The sequence below is a fragment of the Elephas maximus genome, chromosome 2, assembly GCF_024166365.1.
Source record: "Elephas maximus indicus isolate mEleMax1 chromosome 2, mEleMax1 primary haplotype, whole genome shotgun sequence".
NCBI lineage: Eukaryota > Metazoa > Chordata > Mammalia > Proboscidea > Elephantidae > Elephas > Elephas maximus.
The window spans coordinates 151,496,390-151,521,028 of NC_064820.1; the positions used below are offsets into that span (position 1 = coordinate 151,496,390).

The 24,639-nt window shown below is 40.6% G+C and overlaps 1 protein-coding gene across 2 annotated transcripts in view; it reads left to right on the top strand.

Annotated features, from left to right (window-relative positions):
• Positions 1-24,639, top strand: part of KDM3B (lysine demethylase 3B) — a 77,787-nt gene that overhangs the window by 50,553 nt on the left and 2,595 nt on the right. For both annotated transcript variants that reach the window (XM_049873746.1, XM_049873747.1), the window contains 12 exons: positions 11,312-11,419; positions 13,367-13,494; positions 14,748-15,027; positions 15,699-15,955; positions 18,429-18,695; positions 19,660-19,831; positions 20,218-20,308; positions 20,450-20,580; positions 21,441-21,560; positions 22,678-22,817; positions 23,088-23,264; positions 23,775-23,909. In XM_049873746.1, the coding sequence (XP_049729703.1) occupies positions 11,312-11,419; positions 13,367-13,494; positions 14,748-15,027; positions 15,699-15,955; positions 18,429-18,695; positions 19,660-19,831; positions 20,218-20,308; positions 20,450-20,580; positions 21,441-21,560; positions 22,678-22,817; positions 23,088-23,264; positions 23,775-23,909 (2,006 nt within the window). The remainder of the gene's footprint in view (positions 1-11,311; positions 11,420-13,366; positions 13,495-14,747; positions 15,028-15,698; positions 15,956-18,428; positions 18,696-19,659; positions 19,832-20,217; positions 20,309-20,449; positions 20,581-21,440; positions 21,561-22,677; positions 22,818-23,087; positions 23,265-23,774; positions 23,910-24,639) is intronic.

Genomic DNA, 24,639 nt, shown 5'->3' on the forward strand with positions numbered 1-24,639 from the left:
CCCCATAGAGTTTCCAAGGAGCACCTGGCGGAGTGGAACAGCCGACCGTTTGGTTAGCAGCCGTAGCACTTAACCACTACGCCACCAGGGTTTCCAGGAAGACACAGATAAGTTAAAAGTAAAACAATGAAAAATAATATATGGTGTTCACATTATTCAGAAGAAAGCTAGAGTGACTATTAATATCAGATAAAGTAAATTTCAGAACAAATAATATTACTAAGTATAAAGTGGATTATTTCATAATAATAAAAGGATCAATTCATCAATAGAACATAACAATCCTAAATATTTATGTAGTTAATAACAGAGCTTTTAACAGAGGTTTAAAGTATACAATGCAACCGTATGAAGAAATAGACAAATTCACAACTATAATTCCAGGTTTCAGAACTATCAATAATTGATAGAACAAGTAGACAGAAAATCAGTAAGAATATAGAAGACTTGTGCAATACCATCAGTCATCTTGACCCAATTGACGTTTCTAGAACACTCCATCCAGCAATAGCAGAATATATATTTTTGAGTGCACATGGAACATTTGCCAAAGCAGACTATACCCTTGAGTCATAAAATAAGTCCCAGTAAATTTAAGGCAATGGAAATCTCTACCCACAACAGAATTAATTTAGAAACCAATAACAGAAAGATATCTGGAAATATCTAAGCATTTGGAAGTTAAACCATACACTTCTAAATAGCCCTTGGGTCAAAGAAAAAATCACAAGAGAAGTCAGAAAATATTTTGAAATGGATGAAAAAACATTAACATTTGTGGTATGTAGCTAAAACAGTACTTACCCCCCCCAAAAAAAAAAAACCCCAGTACTTAGAGGGGAGTATATAGTACTTAACCACCTGTATTAGAAAAAGAAATGTCTCAAACATCTAAACTTCTGCCGTAAAAAACTAGAAAAACAATGAGAACATACAAATTACAATATGAGGAGAGAGAATCACTATAGATCATTCAGACATTAAAAGGATACCAAAGGAACCAAACCTATTGCTGTAGAGTTGGTTCTGACTCGTAGTGACCCTGTAGAACAGAGTAGCACTGCCCCGTAGTGTTTCCAAGGCTGTAAACTTCACAAAAGCAGACTGCCACATCTTTCTCCCATGGAGTGGCTGATTGGTTCAAACCAACCGACCTCTCCATTAGCAGCTGAGCACTTAACCACTGCACCACCAGGGCTCCTTATTAAAAAAAATAATAAGGTAATATTATGAACTTCATGCTGATAAATTTGACATCTGAGATATAATGAACAAATTCCTTGAAAGACAAACCATCAGAGTTTCCTCAAGAAGATACAGATAACCTGAATAACCTTATGTTTTCAGAAAAATTAAATTCGTAGTTTAAAAAATATTCCAACAAAGAAAATTTCAGGCCCAGCTGGCTTTAATGGTAAGGTATACCAAACATTTAAGGAAGAAATAATACCAGTTATATATAGACTGTTTCAGAAAATCAGAGACAACACTTTACAAGCTCATTTTATGAGCTAAAATTAAAACATTACAAGAAAACTATAGACCTGATGTCTGTCTTGAACATAGATATAAATCTTTAAGTCCAAAGATACATAAAAAGAATATACATCATGACCAAATCAGGTTTTTCCAACAAATGAAAGCTTGGGTTTAACATTTGAAAATATATCAGTGCAATCCACCACCATATTAATAGACTAAAAAAGAACCATATGATCTCAAGAAATGCGGAAAAATCATTTGTTAGAATTATCAACAAAGTCATGTATTCTCAACAAGGGATGAAAATTGGTTCTTAGGCACAAAAAAATTTTAGGTATTACAATGGCTTGTGCCTTTCTAAAGGTCCACAGTACATAAACAGATATACATTATATCTGTGGCATTAAAATTTTATGGGATGGAGAGTGTAATTACAAAAAGTCTAAAAATGCTGTTTAGGAGAATGATAAAACCCTATGGGGCAGTTCTACTCTGTCACTTGGGGTTGCTATGAGTCAGAATCATCTCAGTGACGCCTAACAACAACAAATAAAGGTTGAGAAACACTGAACTAGGTACAGATAGGACCATCATACTTAATGTGAAAGACTGAATCTTTACCCCTAGGATCAGGGACAAAACAAGAATGTTCATTTTCATGATTTCTGGTCAACATTGTACTGGAGGTCCTAATCAGTACAAAGAAATAAGACAAGTAAAATGAAAGCACAGCAAAGAAATAAAAGGCACACAGACTGGAAAGAAAGAAGTAAAATGATCTTTGTTCACAGATGACGTGATCATCTATGTACAAAATCTTAAATCTACAGTACTATTAGAACTAAGAAATGATATTAGCAAGGTTGAAGGAAAAAAAACAACATAAAAAATCTATATACAGTCACCCCTTGGCATCCAAGGGGGATTGGTTCGAGGACCCCCCATGGATCCCAAAATCCGAGGATGCTCAAGTGTCTTATATATATGGCTTAGTATTTACACATAACCTACACACATTCTCCCATATACTTTAAAATCATCTTATGTGGTCAAAGCAGTCCCTCAAAGCATAGTGTGAGGGCGTTGAGGAGAGCAAGAGAGGGAAAGTTAAGGCTAAGAAGGGCTGGCTGGCTAGCTATGTAAAGCGCTACAGCCTCAGGAAGTTCAGGATCACAGGAGCCATTGGCGTTGGCTGATGCCCAGGCAGCATCAGCATTCTCAGAAGAGAAAGGCTATCTTCCAGAGCAAGTCTTCAAGTGATGAAACAACTACATAGCATTTACATTTTATTAGGTATTCTAAGTAATCTAGAGATTCCAATCAAAATCCAAATGGGCTTTTTTGTAGCAATTGTCAAGCTGGTTCTAAATTTTGTATGAAATACAGAGAACCTAAAATAATGAAAACAATTTTGAAAAAGAGGAACAAAGTTTGAGGACTTTTAACTGCTTCATTTCAAGACTTATTATAAAGCTACAGAAATCAAGACAGTTTGGTTATGGAACAGAACAGACAGTCTAGAAAATAGACCCACACATAAATAGTCAGTGGATTTTTGGCACAGGTGCCAATATAATTCAACAGGGAAAGAATGTTCCTGTCCACAAATGGTATTGAACCAATTGTATATCCATAGTCAAAGGAAAAAAATGGACCTCCATCTTTCCCTCACATCTTATGCAGAAATTAACTCAAGTGGATCATATGTCTAAACATAAGAGCTATAACTATAAAACATCTAGAAAAAAGAATAGGAGAAAAATGTTTGTTTCCTTGGGTTAGACAAATATTTCTTAGGACACAAAAAGCGAAAGAAAAACCATGTCATCAAAAGTAAAAATTTTTGCTCTTCAAAAGACACCCAGAAAGCAAGAGGAACAAAAGAATATATAGATAAATTGGACTTCTTCAAAATGAAAAATTTTTGTGCATCAAAGAACTTTATCAAGAAAGTAAAGAGACATCCTACAGAATGGGAGAAATTATTTGGTGATCATGTATCTAATAAGGGTCTAGTATTCAGGATATATAAAGGAACTACAACTTAATAAAAAAGACAGACAACCCAGTTAAAAAATGGACAAAGGTCTTGAATAGACATTTTTCCAAAGAAAATATATAAATGGCCAATAAGCACGACTCACAGTCGTTAGTCAAACCAAAAAAACAAAACCTATTGCTGTCGAGTCAATCCTTTGACTCATAGCAACCCTACAGGGCAGAGTAGAAATGCCCCATAGTGTTTCCAAGGCTATAATCTTTATGGGAGTAGACTGCCACATCTTTGTTCCCCAGAGGGCTGTTAGGTTTGAACCACTGACCTTCTGGTTAGCAGCGGAGCTCTTAGCCACTGTGCCACCAGGGCTTCTCATGCATCATTAACCAAAAAAACCTGTTGCTGATGAGTTGATTCCAACTCATAGCAACTCCATAGGGCACAGTAGAACTGCCCCCATGGGATTTCCGAGATGCGACTGGTGGATTCGAACTGCCGAGCTTTTGTTTAGCAGCAAGCTCTTAGCCACTGTGCCACCAGGGCTCATCATTCATCATTAGGGAAATAGAAATCAAAACCAAAATGGATATTACCTCACGTCCATTAGAATGTCCTGTTATCAAAAATACAGAAACTAACAAGTGTTGATAAGGATGTAAAGATATCAGAACCCTCTTGCATTGCTGGTGGTAATATAAAATGTTGCAACTCCTGTGAAAAACAGTGTGTTGGTCCCTCAGCATAGAATTACCATGTGTCTTAGTTACCTAGTACTGCTGTAACAAAAACTGTCACAAGTGGGTGGCTTTAAAGAACAAAATGTATCGTCTCACAGTTTTAGAGGCTAGAAGTCCAAATCAGGGTATTGGATCTAGGGGAGGGTCTTTGCTTGTCAGTAGTCCTGGGCATTCCTTGGCTACTTGGAGATGTATCTTCACATGTTATCTGTCTTTCTGTTGTGTTTTACTGTGTCTGTTCTGCTCATATAAGACACTACTCAGAAGGGATTAGGGTTTAGGGCCTACTCTATTTTATTTCATTTTTTTGTTGTGCTTTAAGTGAAAGTTTACAATTCCAGTCAGTTTCTTACACAAAAACTTATACATTGTTATATGACCCTAGTTGCTCTCTCTACAATGTGACAGCACATTCCTTTTCTCCATCCTGTATTTCCCATGTCAATTCAACCACCTCCTGTCCCCTTCTGCCTTCTCATCTCGCCTCCAAACAGGAGCTGCCCGTTTAGCCTCACGTATCTACTTAAGCCAAGAAGCACATTCTTCAACAGTATCATTTTATGTCTTATAGTCCAGTCTGTGTCTGAAGAGTTGGCTTCAGGACCGGTTTTAGTTCTGGGCCAACAGATTCTGGGGGCCATGTCTTCTGGGGTCCCTCCAGTCTCAGTCAGACCATCAAGTCTGGTCTTTCTACTAGAATTTGAGTTCTGCACCCCACTTTTCTACCATTCCATCAGGGACTCTGTGTTGTGTTCCCTGTCAGGGCAGTCATTGGTGGTAGTTGAGTACCATCTAGTTCTTCTGGTCTTTAGGCTGGTGGAGTCTCTGGTTTATGTGGCCCTTTCTGTCTCTTGGGCTCATATTTTCCTTATATCTTTGGTGGTCTTCTTTCTTCTTTGCTTCAGGAGGTTTGGGACCAATTGATGCATCTTAGATAGCCGCTTGCCAGCTTTTAAAACCCCAGACACCATTCACCAAAGTGGGATGTAGAGCATTCACTTAATGAATTTTGTTATGCCAGTTGACCTAGATGCCCCCTGAAGCCATGGTCCCCAGACCCCCTCCCCTGCTACTCTGTCCCTTGAAGTGTTTGGCTGTATTCAGGACTCTTCTTAGCTTTTTGTTTAGTCCAGTTATGCTGACTTCCCCTGTATTGTGTGTTGTCCTTCTCTTCACCCAAAGTAATTCCTGTCTACTGTCTAGTTAGGGAATACCCCTCTCCCTCCCACCCTACCCTTTTTTTTTTTTTTTTTTTTTTTACCCTAGTAACCATCAAAGAATGTTTTCTTCTGTGTTTAAAACTTTTCTTGAGTTCTTATAATAGTGGTCTCATAAATGTTTGTCCTTTTGCAACTAATTTCACTCAGCGTAATGCCTTCCAGATTCATCCATGTTATGAGATGTTTCACAGATTCATCACTGTTCTTTATTGTTGCATAGTATTCCATTCTGTGAATATACCATAATTTTTTATCCATTCCTCCGTTGATGGGCACTTTGGTTGCTTCCATCTTTTTGCTCTAAGAACAGTGCTGCAGTGAACATGGGTGTGCATATACCTATTCGTGTGAGGGCTCTTATTTCTCTAGGATACATTCCAAGGAGTGGTATTGCTGGATCGTATGGTAGTTCTATTTCTAGCTTTTTAAGGAAGCGCCAAATTGATTTCCAAAGTGGTCATACCATTTTACATTCCCACTAGCAGTGTATAAGTGTTCCAGTCTCTCCACAACCTCTCCAACATTTATTATTTTGTGTTTTTCAGATTAATGCTAGCCTCGTTGGGGTGAGATGGTATCTCATTGTAGTTTTGGTTAGCATTTCTCTAACGGTAATGATTGTGAACATTTCCTCATGTATCTGTTAGCTGCCTGAATGGAGCCTATCCTATATTATATGTCTTCATTAACATAACAAAAATTATTTCCAAACGGGGTTACATCCACAGGTATAAAAAAAAATAGGGTTTAGGATTTCAGTGCATATATTGGGGGACACAATTCAATCCATGACACCATACGACCAAGCAATTCCACCCATAGGTATGTACCCAAGAGATTTTAAAGCAGGGACATGTACACATATGTTCATAGCAGCACTGTTCACAATAGCCAAAAGATGGAAACAGCCCAAATGTCTTTCAAAGAATGAATGGATAAACAAAATGTGATAAATACGTGCAATAGAATATTAGTCATAAAGAGAAATGAAGTTCTGAAACATGCCGTAAAATGAATGAACCTTGAGAACGTTGTTGCGAGATGCCATTCAGTCAGTTCCAGCTCATAATGACCAGGTGTACAACAGAACGAAACCCTGTCTAGTCCTGCGCCATCCTCACAGTCATTGCTGTTTGAACCCATTGTTGGAGCCACCATAAATCCATCTCACTGAGGGACTTCCCTCAACAAAAACATTATGAACACATGCTGAGTGAATAAATCAGACACAAAAGGACATATATTGTATGATCCCACTTACATGAAAAATCTAGAATAAGCCAAATGCATAGAGACAAAAGTTTATTAGTAGTTACCAAGGGCTGGGGGGAATAGGGAATGGATGTTAATGCTGAAAGGGTACTGAATTTCTGTTTGGGGTGATGTAAAACTTTGGAAAATAGATCGTGGTGATGGCAGCACCACATAGTGAATATAATTAACTTCACTGAATTGTACACTTTAAGATGGTTAAAATGTAAACTTTTGTTATATATATTTCACCACAATAAATTAAAAAAAAAAAGACACTGTTAAAAAGGGAAGCCACAGACTGGGAGAAAATATTTGTCAATCAAATATTTGCTAAGTAAAGGATTTGTATCTATAATATGTAAAGATTGTGTACAGTTCAATAACAAGAAGACAAGCAACTCAATTTTAAAATGGGGAAAGATGTAAATAGATACTTCACCAAAGAAATATGAATGGCAAATAAGCCCATGAAAAATTTTATCATTAGTCATTAAGGAAATGCAAATTAAAACCATAGTGAATTACCACTACATATCCATTTAGAAAAACTGACAGTACCATGTGTTGACAAGGATGTGGAGGAACTGTAATTCTTAAACATTGCTGGTAGGAATGTAAATTGGTATAGTCACTTTGCAAAACAGTATGGCCATTTCTTATAAAGTTAAACATGCACTTAACCATATTACCCAACATCCCACTCCTAGGTATTTAACTGAGAGAAATGAAAGCATGTTCACATAAATACTTGTATATGGACATTTGTAGCAGCTTTATTCATAATAGCCAAAAATTGGAAACAATCAAAATGTCCATCCACTGACGGATGGGTAAAGGTATTGTGGTACATCCATACTATGGAATACTACTCAGCCATAAAAAGGAATGAATTGCTGATATACCCATTATGGATGAATCTCAAAAAATTATGCTAAATGAAAGAAGCCTGACACATGGCTACATGTTGTTGTCGTTAGGTGCCGTCGAGTCAGTTCCAACTCATAGCGACCCTATGCACAACAGAATGAAACACTGCCCAGTCCTGAGCCATCCTTACAATCGTTGTTATGCTTGAGCTCATTGTTGCAGCCACTGTGTCAGTCCACCTCATTGAGGATCTTCCCCTTTTCCGCCGACCCTGTACTCTGCCAAGCATGATGTCCTTCTCCAGGGACTAATCCCTCCTGACAACATGTCCAAAGTATGTAAGATGCAGTCTCACCATCCTTGCTTCTAAGGAGCACTCTGGTTTTACTTCTTCCAAGACAGATTTGTTTGTTCTTTTGGCAGTCTGTGGTATATTCAATATTCTATGCCAACACCACAATTCATAGGCGTCAGTTCTTCTTAGGTCTTCCTTATTCATTGTCCAGCTTTCACATGCATATGATGTGATTGAAAATACCACAGCTTGGGTAAGGCGCACCTTAGTCTTCAAGGTGACATCTTTGCTCTTCAACACTTTAAAGAGGTCCTTTGCAGCAGATTTACCCAATGCAGTGTGTCTTTTGAGTTCTTGACTGCTGCATCCATGGCTGTTGATTGTGGATCCAAGTAAAATGAAATCCTTGACAACTCCGATCTTTTCTCCATTTATCATGATGTTGCTCATTGGTCCAGTTGTGAGGATTTTTGTTTTCCTTATGTTGAGGTGCAATCCATACTGAAGGCTGTGGTCTTTGATCTTCATTAGTAGGTCCTTCAAGTCCTCTTCACTTTCCGCAAGCAAGGTTGTGTCATCTGCATAACGCAGGTTGTTAATCAGTTTTCCTCCAATCCTGATGCCCTGTTCTTCTTCCTCTAGTCCAGCTTCTCAGATTATTTGCTCAGCATACAGATTGAATACATATGGTAAAAGAATACAACCCTGACGCACACTTTTCCTGACTTTAAACCACTCAGTATCCCCTTGTTCTGTCCAAACAACTGCCTCTTGATCTATGTAAAGGTTCCTCGTGAGCACAATTAAGTGTTCTGGAATTCCCATTCTTCGCATTGTTATCCATAATTTGTTATGATCCACACAGTCGAATGCCTTTGCATAGTCAATAAAACACAGGTAAACGTCCTTCTGGTATTCTCTGCTTTCAGTCAGGATCCATCTGCATCAGCAATGATATCCCTGGTTCCACATCCTCTTCTGAAACTGGCCTGAATTTCTGGCAGTTCCCTGTCGATATACTGCTGCAACCATTTTTGAATGATCTTCAGCAAAATTTTGCTTGCGTGGGATATTAATGATATTGTTCTATAATTTCTACGTTCGGTTGGATCGCCTTTCTTGGGAATAGGCACAAAATGGATCTCTTCCAGTCAGTTGGCCAGGAAGCTGTCTTCAATATTTCTTGTCATAGACGAGTGAGCACCTCCAGCGCTGCACCTGTTTATTGAATCACCTCAGTTGATATTCCATCAATTCCTGGAGCCTTGTTTTTTGCCAATGCCTTCAGAGCAGCTTGGACTTCTTCCTTCAGTACCATCGGTTCCTGATCATATGCCTCCTCTTGAAATGGCTGAACATTGACTAATTCTTTTTGGTATAATGACTCTATGTATTCCTTCCATCTTCTTTTGATGCTTCCTGTGTCGTCTAATATTTTCCCCATAGAATCCTTCACTATTGCAACTCGAGGCTTGAATTTTTTCTTCAGTTCTTTCAGCTTGAGAAACACCGAGCGTGTTCTTCCCTTTTGGTTTTCCATCTCCAGCTCTTTGCACATGTCGTTATAATACTTTACTTTGTCTCCTCGAGAGGCCCTTTGAAATCTTCTGTTCAGTTGTTTTACTTCATCAATTCTTTCTTTGGCTTTAGCTGCTTGACGTTCGAGAGCAAGTTTCAGAGTCTTTTCTGACATCTGCCTTGGTCTTTTCTTTTTTTCCTGTCTTTTCAGTGACCTCTTGCTTTCTTCATGGATGATGTCCTTGATGCCATTCCACAACTCGTCAGGTCTTTGGTCACTAGTGTTTGATGCATCAAATCTATTCTTCAGATGGTCTCTAAGTTCAGGCGGGATATACTCAAGGTCATATTTTGGCTCTCTTGGACTTGCTCTGATTTTCTTCAGTTTCAGCTTGATCTTACATATGAGCGATTGATGGTCTGTTCTACAGTCGGCCCCTGGCCTTGTTCTGACTGATGATATTGAGCTTTCCCATCATCTCTTTCCACAGATGCAGTCAATTTGATTTCTGTGTGCTCCACCTGGCGAGGTCCATGTGTATAAAATGTGTGTAGTCACCGTTTATATTGGTGAAAGAAGGTATTTTCAATGAAGTCATTAGACTTGCAAAATTCTATCATTCGATCTCCGGCATTGTTTCTATCACCAAGGTCATATTTTCCAACTATAGATCCTTCTTTGTTTCCAACTTTTGCATTCCAATCGCCAGTAATTATCAGTGTATCTTGATTGCATGTTCAATCAATTTCAGACTGCAGCAGCTGATAAAAATCTTCTGTTTCTTCATCTTTGGCCCTAGTGGTTGGCACGAAAATTTGAACAATAGTCGTATTAACTGGTCTTCCTTATAGGCGTATGGATATTATCCTATCACTGACAGCATTGTACTTCAAGATAGATCTTGAAACGTTCTTTTTGATGATGAATGCAACACCATTGTTCTTCAATTTGTCATTCCCAGCATAGTAGACTGTATGATTGTCTGATTCAAAATGGCGAATACCAGTCCATTTCAGCTCAATAATGCCTAGCATATCGATGTTTATGCGTTCCATTTCATTTTTGACGATTTCCAGTTTTCCTAGATTCATACTTTGTACATTCCAGGTTCCGATTATTAATGGATGTTTGCAGCTGTTTCTTCTCATTTTGAGTCGTGCCACATCAGTGAATGAACGTCCTGAAAGCTTTACTCCATCCACATCATTAAGGTCGACTCTACTCTGAGGAGGCATCTCTTCCCCAGTCATCTTTTGAGTGCCTTTCAACTGGGGGGCTCATCTTCCAGCACTATATCAGACAATGTTCCACTGCTATTCATAAGGTTTTCACTGGCTAATGCTTTTCAGAAGTAGACTGCCGGGTCCTTCTTCCTAGTCTGTCTTAGTCTGGAAGCTCAGCTGAAACCTGTTCTCCATGGGTGACCCTGCTGGTATCGGACAACTGGTGGCATAGCTTCCAGCATGACAGGAACACGCAAGCCCGCACAGTACAACAAACTGACCGACATGTGGGGGCATGGCCGTGTGTGTGTGTGTGTGCATGGCTACATAGGATCCATTTATATGAAAATCTACAAAATATAAAACTTTAGTATTAGAAAGTTGATCAGTGGTGGCCAGATGGGGAGGGAAGAATATTGACTAAAAAGGGCTTGAGGGAACCTGGCGGAGGGGATGTGTGGAAATGTTCCATATCATGATTGTGGTGGTGTCTACACAACTGTGTACATTTGTGGAAACTTATTGAAGTGCGTGCTTTAAGTTGTCAAATTTGCTGTATGTAAATTATACCTCAATAAATATGATTTTTAACTGTTACCTTTTTTTGGTCAAAGAAAAAATTGACCTTTAGGATTAGTTCTGAAACTCCCACTCACTGGTAGTGATAACACCTTGTGACCCTCATAAAATAAGTGAAGTCATTTCATTTCTGTTTCAGAGACAGAAGAAATGGGTGATGAAGAGGTTTTCTCCTGGTTGAAGTGTGCAAAGGGACAGTCCCATGAACCAGAGAACCTCATGCCCACACAGATCATCCCTGGCACAGGTAAGGAATTTCCTTTTTTAAGGTTTGTTGAAGAAAATAAATTTTTTAATTCAGATGAAATTCACATACCATAAAATTTGGTGTAATGTTGTATCTCATCCTGATTCTTTTTGAGTCCTACCAGATTGCTCTGAGGATCTGGGTATTTAGATGTGTGTTAGATTGCATGCTGCTGCTGCACACTCAGCTCTCCTTTCTGGTCAGAGGGGCTGGTCACTTTTCCAGATACCAGTTCATACTCCTATGGTTGGCAGAGTGAGAATGGAAAAAGCCAGCTTCTAGGCTTCCATGAAGACCTCTTGTTTTAGGCTTGTAAAAATCCAGATGAATGAAATCAAATCTCTTGAATTCATGAGGAAGGGAGCTTAACAGTAGGATAGACATGTGTATATCACAGTCCCAACTTACTTCAGTGATTCCTTCAGAAAATCTGTGTGACCAGGCTTCTACATTAACTTACATGCATTGAAGGTAGGTGGTGAATCTGCTCAACTCCAAACCAAACCCACTGCCGCTGAGTAATTCCAACTCATAGGGACCCTGTAGGACAGAGTAGAACTGTTCCATAGGGTTTCTAAAGCTGTAAATCTTCATGAAAGCAGATTGCCACATCTTTCTGCCACAGGGCCACTGGTGGTTTCAAACTGCTGACCTTTCGGTTAGCAGCCAAGCGCTTTTACTGCTGTTCCACCAGGGCTCCATCTGCTCAACTATTGCCTATATTCTCCTCCATGTAGTAGGAAGGCTCTGGGGAGCACCACCTGGAACCCCCTATACCTTAGTGCTTTTAAGCAGAAGGGGTACCTGTGTGCAGTGGTAGGATACCTGCTGCCTACTGGTCTAAGCATTGGTTAAATATTTGTGTTAAATTTACATTGCTCTTGGTCTCAACCCACCTGGAGCAAATGAGAATGAAGAACACCAAAGACACGAGGTAATTATGAGTGCAAGAGACAGAAAAGACCACGTAAACCACAGACTAGATCAACCTGAGGCCAGAAGAACTAGAATGGTGCCTGGCTACATCCGATGACTGCCCTGACAGGGAACACAACAGAGAACCCCAGAGGGAGCAGGAGAGCAGTGAGATGCAGACTTCAAATTCTCGTAAAAAGACCAGACTTAATGGTCTGACTGAGACTATAGAAGGACCCCAGACGTCCTGGTCCCCAGACCCTCTATTAGCCCAAGACAGGAACCATCCCCAAAGCCAACTCTTCAGACAAGATTGGTCTGGACTATAAGATAGAAAATGATACTGGTGAGGAGTGAGCTCCTTGGATCAAGTAGACACATGAGACTATATGGGCAGCTCCTGTCCGGAGGCAAGATGAGAGGGCAGAGGGGAACAGAAGCTGGCCGAATGGACACAAAAATAGAGGGTAGAGGGAAGGAGTGTACTGTCTCATTAGGGGGAGAGCAACTAGGAGTATATAGCAATGTATATATAAATTTTTATATGAGAGACTGACTTGATTTGTAAACTTTCACTTACAGTAAAAAAATTTTTTTTAATTTACATTGCCCTCATTTTTTTTGCTTTTCTTTTTAGGTATAACTTAGGTACATAAATCTCAAGTATACAACTCCATTAATTTGTACATACTCTGAACATTCAGGAATCTACCCCTAGAGCTTCTCCTGGAAGGCACCTTGTTAATGTTTACTAAAGGAAGGAGAGAGTATAGCTTAGTAGTTCAAAGTACACAGAACTTCAGGGCTAGATATACCTGGGTTAAAGTCTTAGTGCTTCCATATACTGTCATGTACTTGAGCAGACGACCTAATTTCTCTGAACTTCAGTTTCATTATCAAAAATTACATGTGAAAATAGCTCCCTCATTGAAGTGTGGTAAGGATTGAGGGAGGTAATGTGTGTAAAGTCCTTACCGCAATAGCTGGCACATACAAGCATTCTGATGTTATTATTGCTATCTTTTTTTCCAGCTCTTTACAATATTGGAGACATGGTACATGCTGCCCGGGGCAAGTGGGGAATTAAAGCAAATTGCCCTTGTATTAGTCGGCAAAACAAATCTGTGTTGAGACCTGCTGTCACCAATGGGATGTCACAGGTAGAAGTGGTGTGTGGGGGTATAGCTGTGAGTGAAGCTCAAGTTGTTGGTACAAGGAAATGTCCCAGGCACTGTAGCCTTTTTAGGCTACAAGTCGATTGCCATCAAGTCGATTCTGACTCAAAGCGACCCTATAGGGCAGAGTAGAACTGCCCCATAGGGTTTCCAAGGTTGTAATATTTACGGAAGCAGACTGCGACATCTTTCTCCTGAGAAGTGGCTGGTGGGTTTGAACTGCTGATCTTTTGGTTAGCAGCCGAGCTTTTTAACCACTACACCACTAGGGCTCCTTAGCCTTTCTAAAGAGGGCCTCAAAAGAGTTACTCAAGGGACTTTAATTCCCCTGACTGGCACAGGCTTATCTTCATTCATCAATAAATCATTTCAAGTTTAGTTGATAAATAACACCAAGAGATTCTTTGCATCTTGTCAAGATTTGTACCTCAGGGTGAAGAGTATAGAAAAGGTTACTGGGAACCCTGTCAGTCTTCTCAGTCTTACCTGTGTGTTTAGTCCCTATTACTGGGGTCATTGTACACAAAGAGGACAGAAATAGGGAGATTGGTCCACCAAGTTGAGCCTTCTTTCTACTCTGAAAGCAATCCCCTGCCTCCAGCGAGAGCCAGTGGTTTTCTCATTGCTCTGTCAGAGGCAGAGGTCAATCTAGTTTGATGAGGACTATTTTAAACACAGGCTATTTAAAAAAAAAAACCGCTTACATTTGGAGACCCTTCTAGGAACACTTCTAACACATGGTCAGTCTGGACCATGGATATAGCCCAGGGATCTGAAGATATATTTTCAGTAGAGTTGACATACTAGAGCTAGGCATTTGGAAAATTCAGTAATAAAATAATAAGCGTTTATTGAGCATTTATGTGTGCCAGACACTATGCTAAGCCCTTTACAAATGCAATCTCATTTAATCCTCAGAACAACCTATGAGGTCATCTTAATGCCAATTTTCCGTTATGGAAATTGAGTCTCAGGCATGCTAAACAAAAGCACTATTTTAGACTATAAAGTTCAAGTCTTACTCGCTACTTTTTCCACAAACCTAGCATAGTTTCTGGCATGTTGTAGAACTCAATAAATATATGTGGAATGAAAGAACGACTGAATGAAATAGGAGTGTATGGGACAGTTTTACATTGTTCTTCCCAGAGGTATTTAGTGTCAGCAGCCATTACTATTTGGATTTTATTTTTTCTATCCAAGGACAGCACTCTAACCATGTTGGCCTTCTGTTTTAGCTTCCTAGCATAAACCCTAGTGCCTCTTCTGGAAATGAAACCACCTTCTCAGGGGGAGGAGGAACAGCAGCAGTGGCAACTTTGGAGTCTGACCATGTTCCCAAAGCCGACAGCACTGACATCAGACCTGAAGAACCTTTGAAAGCAGACAGTTCAGCATCTAGTAGCAATAGTGAGCCAAAAGCCATCAGGCCCCCTTGCCCTGACACAGCCCCACCCTCTTCTGCCCTCCACTGGTTGGCAGATTTAGCGACTCAGAAGGCTAAAGAAGAAACAAAAGGTGAGATAAACACAAGCCTCTGCCCGGCCTGTGGGTCATTCTGGGGCTCTTCAAACTCACACGTTACCATCCACATTTATGAAACATGCCACTTGCTTTCTCTGGCTGATCATAAAAAATGAAGGAATCTCTTTCAACTTCTTTCTAGAAGTGGAGCTTTTTCCTGGGCCCTACCCTAGACCTCCTTAGATTTGATACAGGGCTTATAACAAGCTTCCCAGATAATTGTGTTACGCAACCAGCATTGAGAGTTAGACTTAGAGGACTCACCTGGGGAATCTGTTAATATGCAGATTCTTATGCCCCACTCAGAACTATTAAATCAAGAATCTCCATTTTTGACAAGCACTACAGGTGATTCACTACAAGGATTCTGGAGACCCACTTGAAGAAATACTGACTTAGAAGTGAGAGAGATGAAAGATGGATGGGAATATAAAGAAGCTTGAAATCAAGGTCTGTAATAGAAAGGAAGTAGGAAAGCCTCTCTTTGGCCATGAGACCTCCCAGATTCATAGCTGGTCAGGCTCGACCCAGCCAAACAGTATAGTTTGGGGGCAGGAAGGACAAGAGAGTCTTTCCTCCTTCCCACTTGACTGATTTTTAGGAGTCAGTTGCCTGCTGGGTATTCTTTGTTGTGCTTAATGCTCTTCCTGGTTATGTTCTTACAGAAGCAGGGTCCCTGAGGTCGGTGCTCAGTAAAGAGTCTCATTCACCCTTTGGGCTGGATTCGTTCAACTCCACTGCAAAGGTCTCTCCGTTGACTCCAAAGCTTTTTAACAGTCTATTACTGGGTCCCACTGCCTCCAACAACAAAACCGAAGGCTCTAGCCTTCGAGACCTCCTTCACTCCGGGCCCGGAAAGCTTCCTCAAACCCCCTTGGACACAGGCATACCCTTCCCCCCGGTCTTCTCTACATCTTCAGCAGTAAGTGTCCTTTCTACAACTCCAGCATGTGCTGCTTTTCCATGAAAGAACTATCAGAGATCTGATCACCGAGTTAGAGGGTACGTGGGGGGTCTGCATTGTCTGTCCAGTTGACAGGATCTCTCTTTACATTAAGTTTTAGGAATGCTTGCGATCCTTTTAAGGTAGTTAAACTTTTTGTTACATGTTAGGAAGTCAGTAGGAATTGAGACATTGAAATTTTTCAATCATCTGCGAATAGTTGTTACGTTTATCACTTTTTTCCTTGACAATAGCAGACAGTACTTTAATTTTTTTTTTTTTTTTTAACCTAAGCAGTGCATTTTTATTGTATTTTCTTGGATATCTAATATACATCTTAAACCTAACATATCTAAGACCAGACAACTGATCTTCTGCCCATAAGCCTGCTCTTCTTTAGTTTCCCTCTCTTGATCAGTGGCATCTCCATCATTCCAGTTGCTTCTGCCAGTAGTTTTGGAGACATTTGGGACTCCCCTCCCTCACATTTTACATCTAATCTGTCAGAAAATTCTTTCAGTTGATTTTCAGAATGTATTCAGAATCTACCCATTTCTCATCCGCTCCACTACTTCCCGTCTGGTTTGAGCCAGCATCTTCTCTTGCCTGAATTTTTGCAGTAACCTCGTTAAGGTCCTTGTTTCTGCCCTTTCCTCTATATAGTCTGTCCTCAACACAGCAGGTAGAGTGCTGCTGTGCCTCTTCTGGAAATAAAATCATTTTCTCAGGTGGAAGAGGAACTGTAGCAGTAACAACCCCAGAGCCCAACTATGTTCCCAAAGCTGACAGTACTGACAACAGATCACTGACAGATCCTGTCACCTTTGCCTAAAATCTTCCAAGGGCTTCCTGTCTTTCTCATAATATAAGCAGTCACAAGGCCCTAACCCTGTCTGATCTTCTTTGCCTCCTCACTCTGACCTCAACTAACACTTACCTCTTGTTCACTCTGCTCCAGCCACGCAGGCCTCCTTACTGTTCCTTGAATGAGGCCATGCATGCTCCCTATTCAGGGCCTTTGCATTTGTCATTTTCTCCACCTAGAATTCTTTTTTTCCATATGGCTTCCTTCATCATCAGCTTCCTCTCCTGAGTAATGTCACCTGCTGAAATGTCACCTCCTGAGTAAGTCTTGTTAGATCACCCATTTTAAAAGCCCGTTCCACTCCCATTCTCCACATGTATTTGTCTTCTTTAATTTTTTTTCATAGCACTTATTACTATATGTTTTATTTACTTATTGTATCTTTCTCCTTGCCTTAAAGGCAGAGATTTTTTTTTATTGTTTTGTTCACTGCTATATCCGTAGCGCCACAGTATTTGATACATAGTAGATGTTTAGTAAACATTGAATGAATTCACAAGGCACAAAATTTAAAAGATACAAAAAGGTTTATAGTGAAAAATCTCCTTCCTGCTCCTGTCTCCCAGCTACCCGTTTCCTTTCTGGAGGTCACCAGTGGTTATTGAGTGTCCTTTCAGAGATATCATGTATAAATGTATTTTTTCCCCTCTTTTTACAAAATGTTCTATACCTTTTCTGTTTTTCAGCATATATGTCTAAGAAATCATTTCATATAATTATATAAACATCTTTCTCATTCTGTTCCATGATTAAGGGCCAAAATTTAATGAACTGTGTGTTGTTGAGCCCTATACAATTTGGGTTATTTATTTCTCTTTTGGACAAATGACTTTTTTAAAAAAGCAATTATTTTGAGCTCTATTTTGTTTGGACTTGCTCCTGCTCCCAGTTTTTTTTTTTTTTTTTTTTAGTTTTCCCAGGATGTTATATGATTATAGGGACCTTATAGTGACTAGTGATACTTCAGGCATAGGATTTTCATGTTTACAGACACTCCCCACCTCCTTTGGTTTTGTGACTTTAGATATGTCACTTTCATCTCTGGCCTGAGCTTTCTTATCAGCTGGAGCAGATGAGAGATTCTCGGTAGCATAGTAGCAAGGGAAGAACTGGGGGATGGAACATTGCTTTCAAAATATACACTTCCTCCTGTATACTCTAGTACTCCCCTTTATTGCGGTATACAGCCTGGTAGAAAACCACTGTCACTTCAGTGACATAATTAAAATATTGTATCCCTTGGGCATACAAACTAAATTTGGTCTTTAACTCAGTTATAGCACTGTGTGATCCTGAAATCTACTTGTATATGGTTTATATAGGTCTCAAATCTGTTGAGGCGGAGGGGATCTTCCTATACTTGTCTTTTATAAATGTAAGGCAAAAGATGAAGGATAGGGAATTTGAGATAATGCCTTAAGAGCACCCCCTCCAATTAGAAAGGACATTTAAATTACTTAGGGAATTTAATCAGATAGATCAGAACTCCTTCTTCTGAATGGCAGCTGTTAGGGTTTTTGTTTTTGTTTTAAATGCACTTCTCATGGTGCCTCTGTCAAGCTAACTTGATGGATTTGTGTCTGGCAGGGGGTGAAGAGCAAGGCCAGCCTACCCAACTTCCTTGACCACATCATTGCCTCAGTGGTAGAAAATAAGAAAACCTCAGATGCTGCAAAACGGGGCTGTAACTTGACTGATACCCAGAAGGAAGTGAAGGAGATGGTGATGGGGTTAAATGTACTAGACCCCCATACTTCTCACTCCTGGCTCTGTGATGGGAGGCTTCTATGTCTCCACGACCCTAGCAACAAAAACAATTGGAAGATCTTCCGGGAGTGTTGGAAGCAAGGCCAGGTAAGAAAGAAAAAGTAGTTCCCAGGGCCAGCTATCTGCCTGTGTTCCGGCTGGCCACAGCTACCAGGATAGTTCCTGCTGTCTCTAGGAGATTTTTTGCCAGAAAGATTTAGACATAGTAACTAATTTCTTGTAGACAGCCTTGCTGCTTAGACTTGTCTTAGATTTTTAAAAACCAAAAAGATTCTTAAAACTACGTTGTGGATCCTTTTATTTGTAAACTGTGTAGCTTTTTGTTCTTAAACCCGTAATCTGTTGCGGTTGAGTGGATTTCAACTCATAGCAACCCTATAGGACAGAGTAGGACTGCCCTTTAGGGTTTCCAAAAAGCAGCTGGTGGATTCGAACTGCCAGCCTTTTGGTTAGCAGCCAAGCTCTTAACCACTACACCACCTTGTTCCTAAAAGGGCAGTTGAAATTTCTGTTAGTTGGTGATCTAGCATTGATGACACTTTGCAGGAAAATCCTTAAGTGTGATATGGGGGTGGAGCAAGGGTGGGTAGAGATGTGCGGTACTTTTCTAGGTAAATGTTTCAAAGCCACACAAGTTTGTGTGATAACATTCCCTGATTTTTATATTTTAGGAGGTGCTTGAGAAGGAGGGAGGTTATAGAATTGTCTGGATGGTTTTCCATTTTCAGTGTGAGGAAGTGTTCTTAAAGTTGCATTTGTCAGCTTTTTTGTCCTCTCACCTCAAGATAGTGGTAGATACCAGGGCAGCAGAAGTGATTTATGTGGCATGCTCTTCAGGGTGAGAATCAAGAATAATAGTAGGGTAGAAATGGTTTCTGCTTGCTTTAGCTGACCTGTCGAAATTCAGAGATTATAAAACTGTGAAGGAACAATAGATCAGTGTGGAGGAGAAGAAGAGACTTCCCTAGGAACCCTGCCTATTCTGTCCCTTAAGCCTAGAGCTAAAAGCACTTTCTAAATGGCTCTGTTTGGAATACTTTTGTTTCCACAGCCTGTGCTTGTTTCAGGGGTACATAAAAAGCTCAAGTCTGAACTCTGGAAGCCAGAAGCCTTTAGCCAGGAATTTGGAGACCAGGATGTAGACTTGGTGAACTGCAGGAATTGTGCTATAATTTCTGATGTGAAAGTTCGGGATTTCTGGGATGGTTTTGAGATCATATGCAGTAAGTAGCTTTGATACCTGGTTCAATAATAGCACACTGGGGAGTAAGCATCTATACACCCAGCCCTGCCCCTGGAAAAGACGTTACAAATTATATCCTTTTTGTGAGAAGACCATTCTTTCTTGGGGCGAAAAACAGCCTGCATAGCAATAACATCGCTCACAGAGTATGGCTGGGGTATATGGAGCACTTTGATTCTGAGGAGGGGGTGTGGAATCCCTGTGAGATGGAAAAGCACAGCAAGAAGCGAAAAGCCCACCTGATGCATTATGGGGGTTTTACAAGTCTGAAAATAAGAGGCTAGTCTCCTAAAACTTGTAGTCACTGGAAAAGCTGGTAGCAGCCCCACCCAGCAGATGTTTGTGGCAGTGCTTTCTCTCTTCCAGAGCGACTAAGATCAGAAGATGGGCAGCCAATGGTGCTCAAACTCAAGGACTGGCCTCCTGGGGAAGATTTTCGAGACATGATGCCAACAAGGTTAGTGATCTAAAGTGGTGCCATCTTCAGAGACTTGAGCCTTGTTAAAGTCATCATGGGGTAATCACAGAAAAGTAAACTTTTGCCTCTTAAATTTTTTCTTCTGTAAGAAGCTAAGTCATCTTTCCTGCCTTTTTGTAGGTTTGAAGATCTGATGGAGAACCTTCCTCTGCCAGAATATACCAAACGAGACGGCAGGCTCAATCTGGCCTCTAGGCTGCCCAGCTACTTTGTCAGGCCTGATCTGGGCCCCAAGATGTACAATGCCTATGGTAGGAGGGAGAGGCCAGAATTGCCTGTTTTGGGCACTATTCTTATTTTGGAGCCCTGGTGGCACAGTGGTTAAGAACTCGGCTGCTAACCAAAAGGTCGGCAGTTCGAATCCACCAGCCTCTCCTTGGAAACCCTATGGGGCAGTTTTACTGTGTCCTCTAGGGTTGCTATGAGTCAGAATCAACTTGACAGCAATGAGTTGTTTATTTTTTACTTTCATTTCACCTACAGAGTGAGATCAGTTGTCAGAGTCATGTATAGAGATGATTGAAAGCAGATGATAGGTGCTGGCAAAGTTAAAAGTATCCAGAATAATTTTGAATATGCTTGCTTTTATTATGTTGATTTATGGAAATTGATTTATGTAACGTTCCTGTGGGCCTAGTCCATAAGCTTGTATGTTTCTAGTAGTTAGAACGTTTCCTCTCAAAAATTCTAGCCAAGGAGACATAATTTTCGGTTTTAAGAGACTTTATAAAATAACAGTGAAGAAGTCTGGGTACCATGTTACCCAATCAGCTCTTTGTGAAGTCCTAGTAATGTACTAAATCACTGTGCAAGTCCAGCTTTATTTGAATGGCAGTAATGCCCGTAGGTGTTTTGCTTTTGAAGGAGAGAGAGCTTTTAGACTTGAAATGGGTTCTGTGACCAAAGCTAACTGATGGTGTTAACCTAGCTATTCATTCTTAAAGCAGTAGAAAAGAGATGAGAAGAGTCATTGCCAGATACACAGATATATTTCATTCTCCCAGTGTTACTCGTTTAAGACCATGTTTGGGCATGTTTTCAGCTGTAGGGTCTATATGGATTCTTCAGAATAGCACTGCTTCACCTTGCGTATCTTCCTTTTATCTTTTAGGTTTGATAACTGCAGAAGATAGAAGAGTTGGCACAACCAATCTTCACTTAGATGTGTCTGATGCAGTTAATGTGATGGTGTATGTTGGAATCCCCATTGGGGAGGGTGCTCATGATGAAGGTACGATTTCTAGAACGCACTGCTTCAAGATGGTGAAGCATGGCCTTGGGGTAGAATTGGGTATCTTCCTCCTCAGGCAGTGCCAGCGGCTTTTTCTTAAGTCCCTACAAGCCTAATGTATAGTTGGTGCCACTATACAAAGAAGCTCTAGCAGAGAAGGGTGCTAAACTGGTATCTTTGTCCAGAGTCATTATCTTGTGGGAATGCTGCCCTTTTCCCCTCAGTGTGTAGCATCAAAAAGAGGCACGAAGGAGAGAGAGCAAACCAGCCTGCTCGGCTCATCAGCTGGATTAGCTCTGGCTGTCAGTGGGGTCACAGGTGAAAAAGCCAGGTCACCCACACAGAAGTGAATCATAAAAGTGATATTTTACTGCATTTGTACTCCCTAGCATCTCAGCGTTAAACTTAGTAAGTGCTCATCATGGAATTTTTTTTTAATGTAAAAAATTTTAAAGAAGAAAATAATTCAATGTCTCAGGGTCCAGGAATAATCGATGTTATTATCTTGGTATATTTCCTGCAATACATTTGCGTTTGATGCTGCACTCCTGTAGATCCTTCCATTATGTTGTCTTAGGGGATTGTAATAGACCAGCATTAGCAACATACCCTTGTAACATTCCAGAGAAGCTTTATGCTTTGTGGACTTGAACCCACAGAATCCTAGTTTGAAGAGGCCTCAAGAAAGTATATAGAACCTGTTTACTTGGAGCAGGAAATAATCTGCTATTGTGGTTGTACGGTTGGAGCAAGAAGTATGCTTAAAGGAAAAATGTGGAAGCTCTGTTAAGTAACAAAGGTTTAGTGTCACTCTCCCCGTGTGTATGAGTTTTGATCCTTTGATTCTACCTTATTTGTCTTCAGAGAGTTGGAGAGTAGTGGAGACTAATCTTATTTGAAAGTGGACATTTTGCTTCACTCCCACCCACCCACTGCCGTCGAGTCAATTCCAACTCATAGCGACCCTATAGGACAGAGTAGAACTGCCCCACAGAGTTTCCAAGGAGCACCTGGTGGATTCAAACTGCCGACCTTTTGGTTAGCACCCGTAGCACTTCACCACTAGAGATGCTGAAATGGCTGGTTACATTGAAAAGTGTCCTGTTGCTCTTTTCAGAAGTACTCAAGACTATTGACGAGGGTGATGCTGATGAGGTGACAAAGCAAAGGATTCATGATGGAAAGGAGAAGCCAGGTGCTTTGTGGCACATCTATGCAGCCAAGGATGCAGAAAAGATTCGGGAGCTGCTCCGAAAGGTGTGACTCTGGTTGGGCTGTGCTCCCAGCTCACAGACTGAGGATCTGGGTTCTGAGATGGCTTGTCCAGGGTTTCTCATGTGGAGTCCCTTGGCATGGTAGCTCTTGTCAAAATGCTCTAAAGGTCTGACTCTACACATAGAGGATGTTGAATAGAATCAAGGAGAAGCTTTGGCCCACTAGGGACATTGCTGCAGCAAGTTGGATTTATGCTGTTTATAATTTTTATGTATTTATTTTGCCCTGTTTGGATTTTGGTCATGGTTTTAGGTTGGAGAAGAACAAGGCCAAGAAAATCCCCCTGATCATGACCCAATTCATGACCAAAGTTGGTACCTGGACCAGACCCTCCGTAAGCGACTGTACGAGGAGTATGGCGTGCAAGGCTGGGCCATCGTGCAGTTCCTGGGTGATGCTGTCTTCATACCTGCTGGAGCTCCGCACCAGGTGAATGCCAACGTAGGAATTGGGCTTGACAGCTCCATGGGCTTCTTTATTTCTTCTTTTTTTGCTAATCTGGCAAGAGGTATAAATACCTAGATTAAGCTCCTTGCTCTTTCACTGTAAATTTTTTTTTTTGCTTTTTAATTTTCTTCTTTGCAATGTTAAATGCTTCATTATAAAAATTTTAAAGCAAAAGTCCCAGCTCAGCTACCCTGGCCACACGCCTTTCCCATCTCCTTATACTGCCCTCCCAATCTAGTTTCCTTCCCAGAGGTAGCCTACTGTTAATTCTGGTGTGTATTTTTCCAGACTCCTGTTCTGTGCATGTACTAATATTTTTATTTATACATTTACACTTATAATTTTTCTGCATTTGTTATTTTTATAAAAGTGGAATAACAGTATTCTATAATTTATTTTTTAAACTATGTCATGGACATTTTCCATGTGTTATTGAATCTCTAATGCCTGATGTTTTCTCTCTGCTCTCCCTCCTCCCCAACTTGCCCCCAGGTTCACAATCTATACAGTTGCATAAAAGTAGCAGAAGACTTTGTCTCTCCCGAACACGTAAAGCACTGTTTCCGCCTGACCCAGGAATTCAGGCATCTCTCTAACACGCATACAAACCATGAGGATAAACTGCAGGTAAATAATTCCTCCTTCGCCGCCACGCTGTCCGCTCATCTCATACTCCGTGCACAGAGGGTGCATTCTCCATCCTTAGGGTGCTCTCTGGGAGTTCTGACAGTGAAGGAGAAATAACTAAGGGAGACCATGTCTGGGACATGTGTGGAGTCCTCCTTTCAAGAGCATTTAGTCTCTTCTCTTCAATTTGTCTTTAGAGAATACTCACCTTTTAACCTGATTGTTTCCAGTGTGCCAGTTCTCTGTTTCTTTGCCCTTGAGAGGCACGGTGTTTTCAGCATTCGTAACTGATAAAAACTGACTTTCCCAGTCAGGTGGGAAAAGCACTGTGGTAGTGTGTTCTGAGCATGTTTCTGAGAAAGGGTATTGTCGCAAAGTAGATTTCTCTTCATACTCAATTCGTTAGAGCCCTGCTAGGGACTGTAATCCCTTCCCTAGGGATTTAATTCATAGGGGCAAGGACTGGTTTCCCCTCGTAGATCCAAGCTGGATAATCAGATTATGGTTCTTTCCTCTGCTCCTGAAATGAACTGGAACTTCAAGGGCAGAATATCACTGTTAATACAGTTGGGTGCTTTAGTGGCATAAAAAGAACAAAGAATCAAGAAGCAAGATTCCCCAGGCAGAAATTCAGCAATCTGAATCACCACTCCCCCAGCCTTTCACTTGTGGCCTTCTTTCCTACTTCATGCCGGTGGCTCAAGCGTATATTCTTTGGTCAGCGATGGAT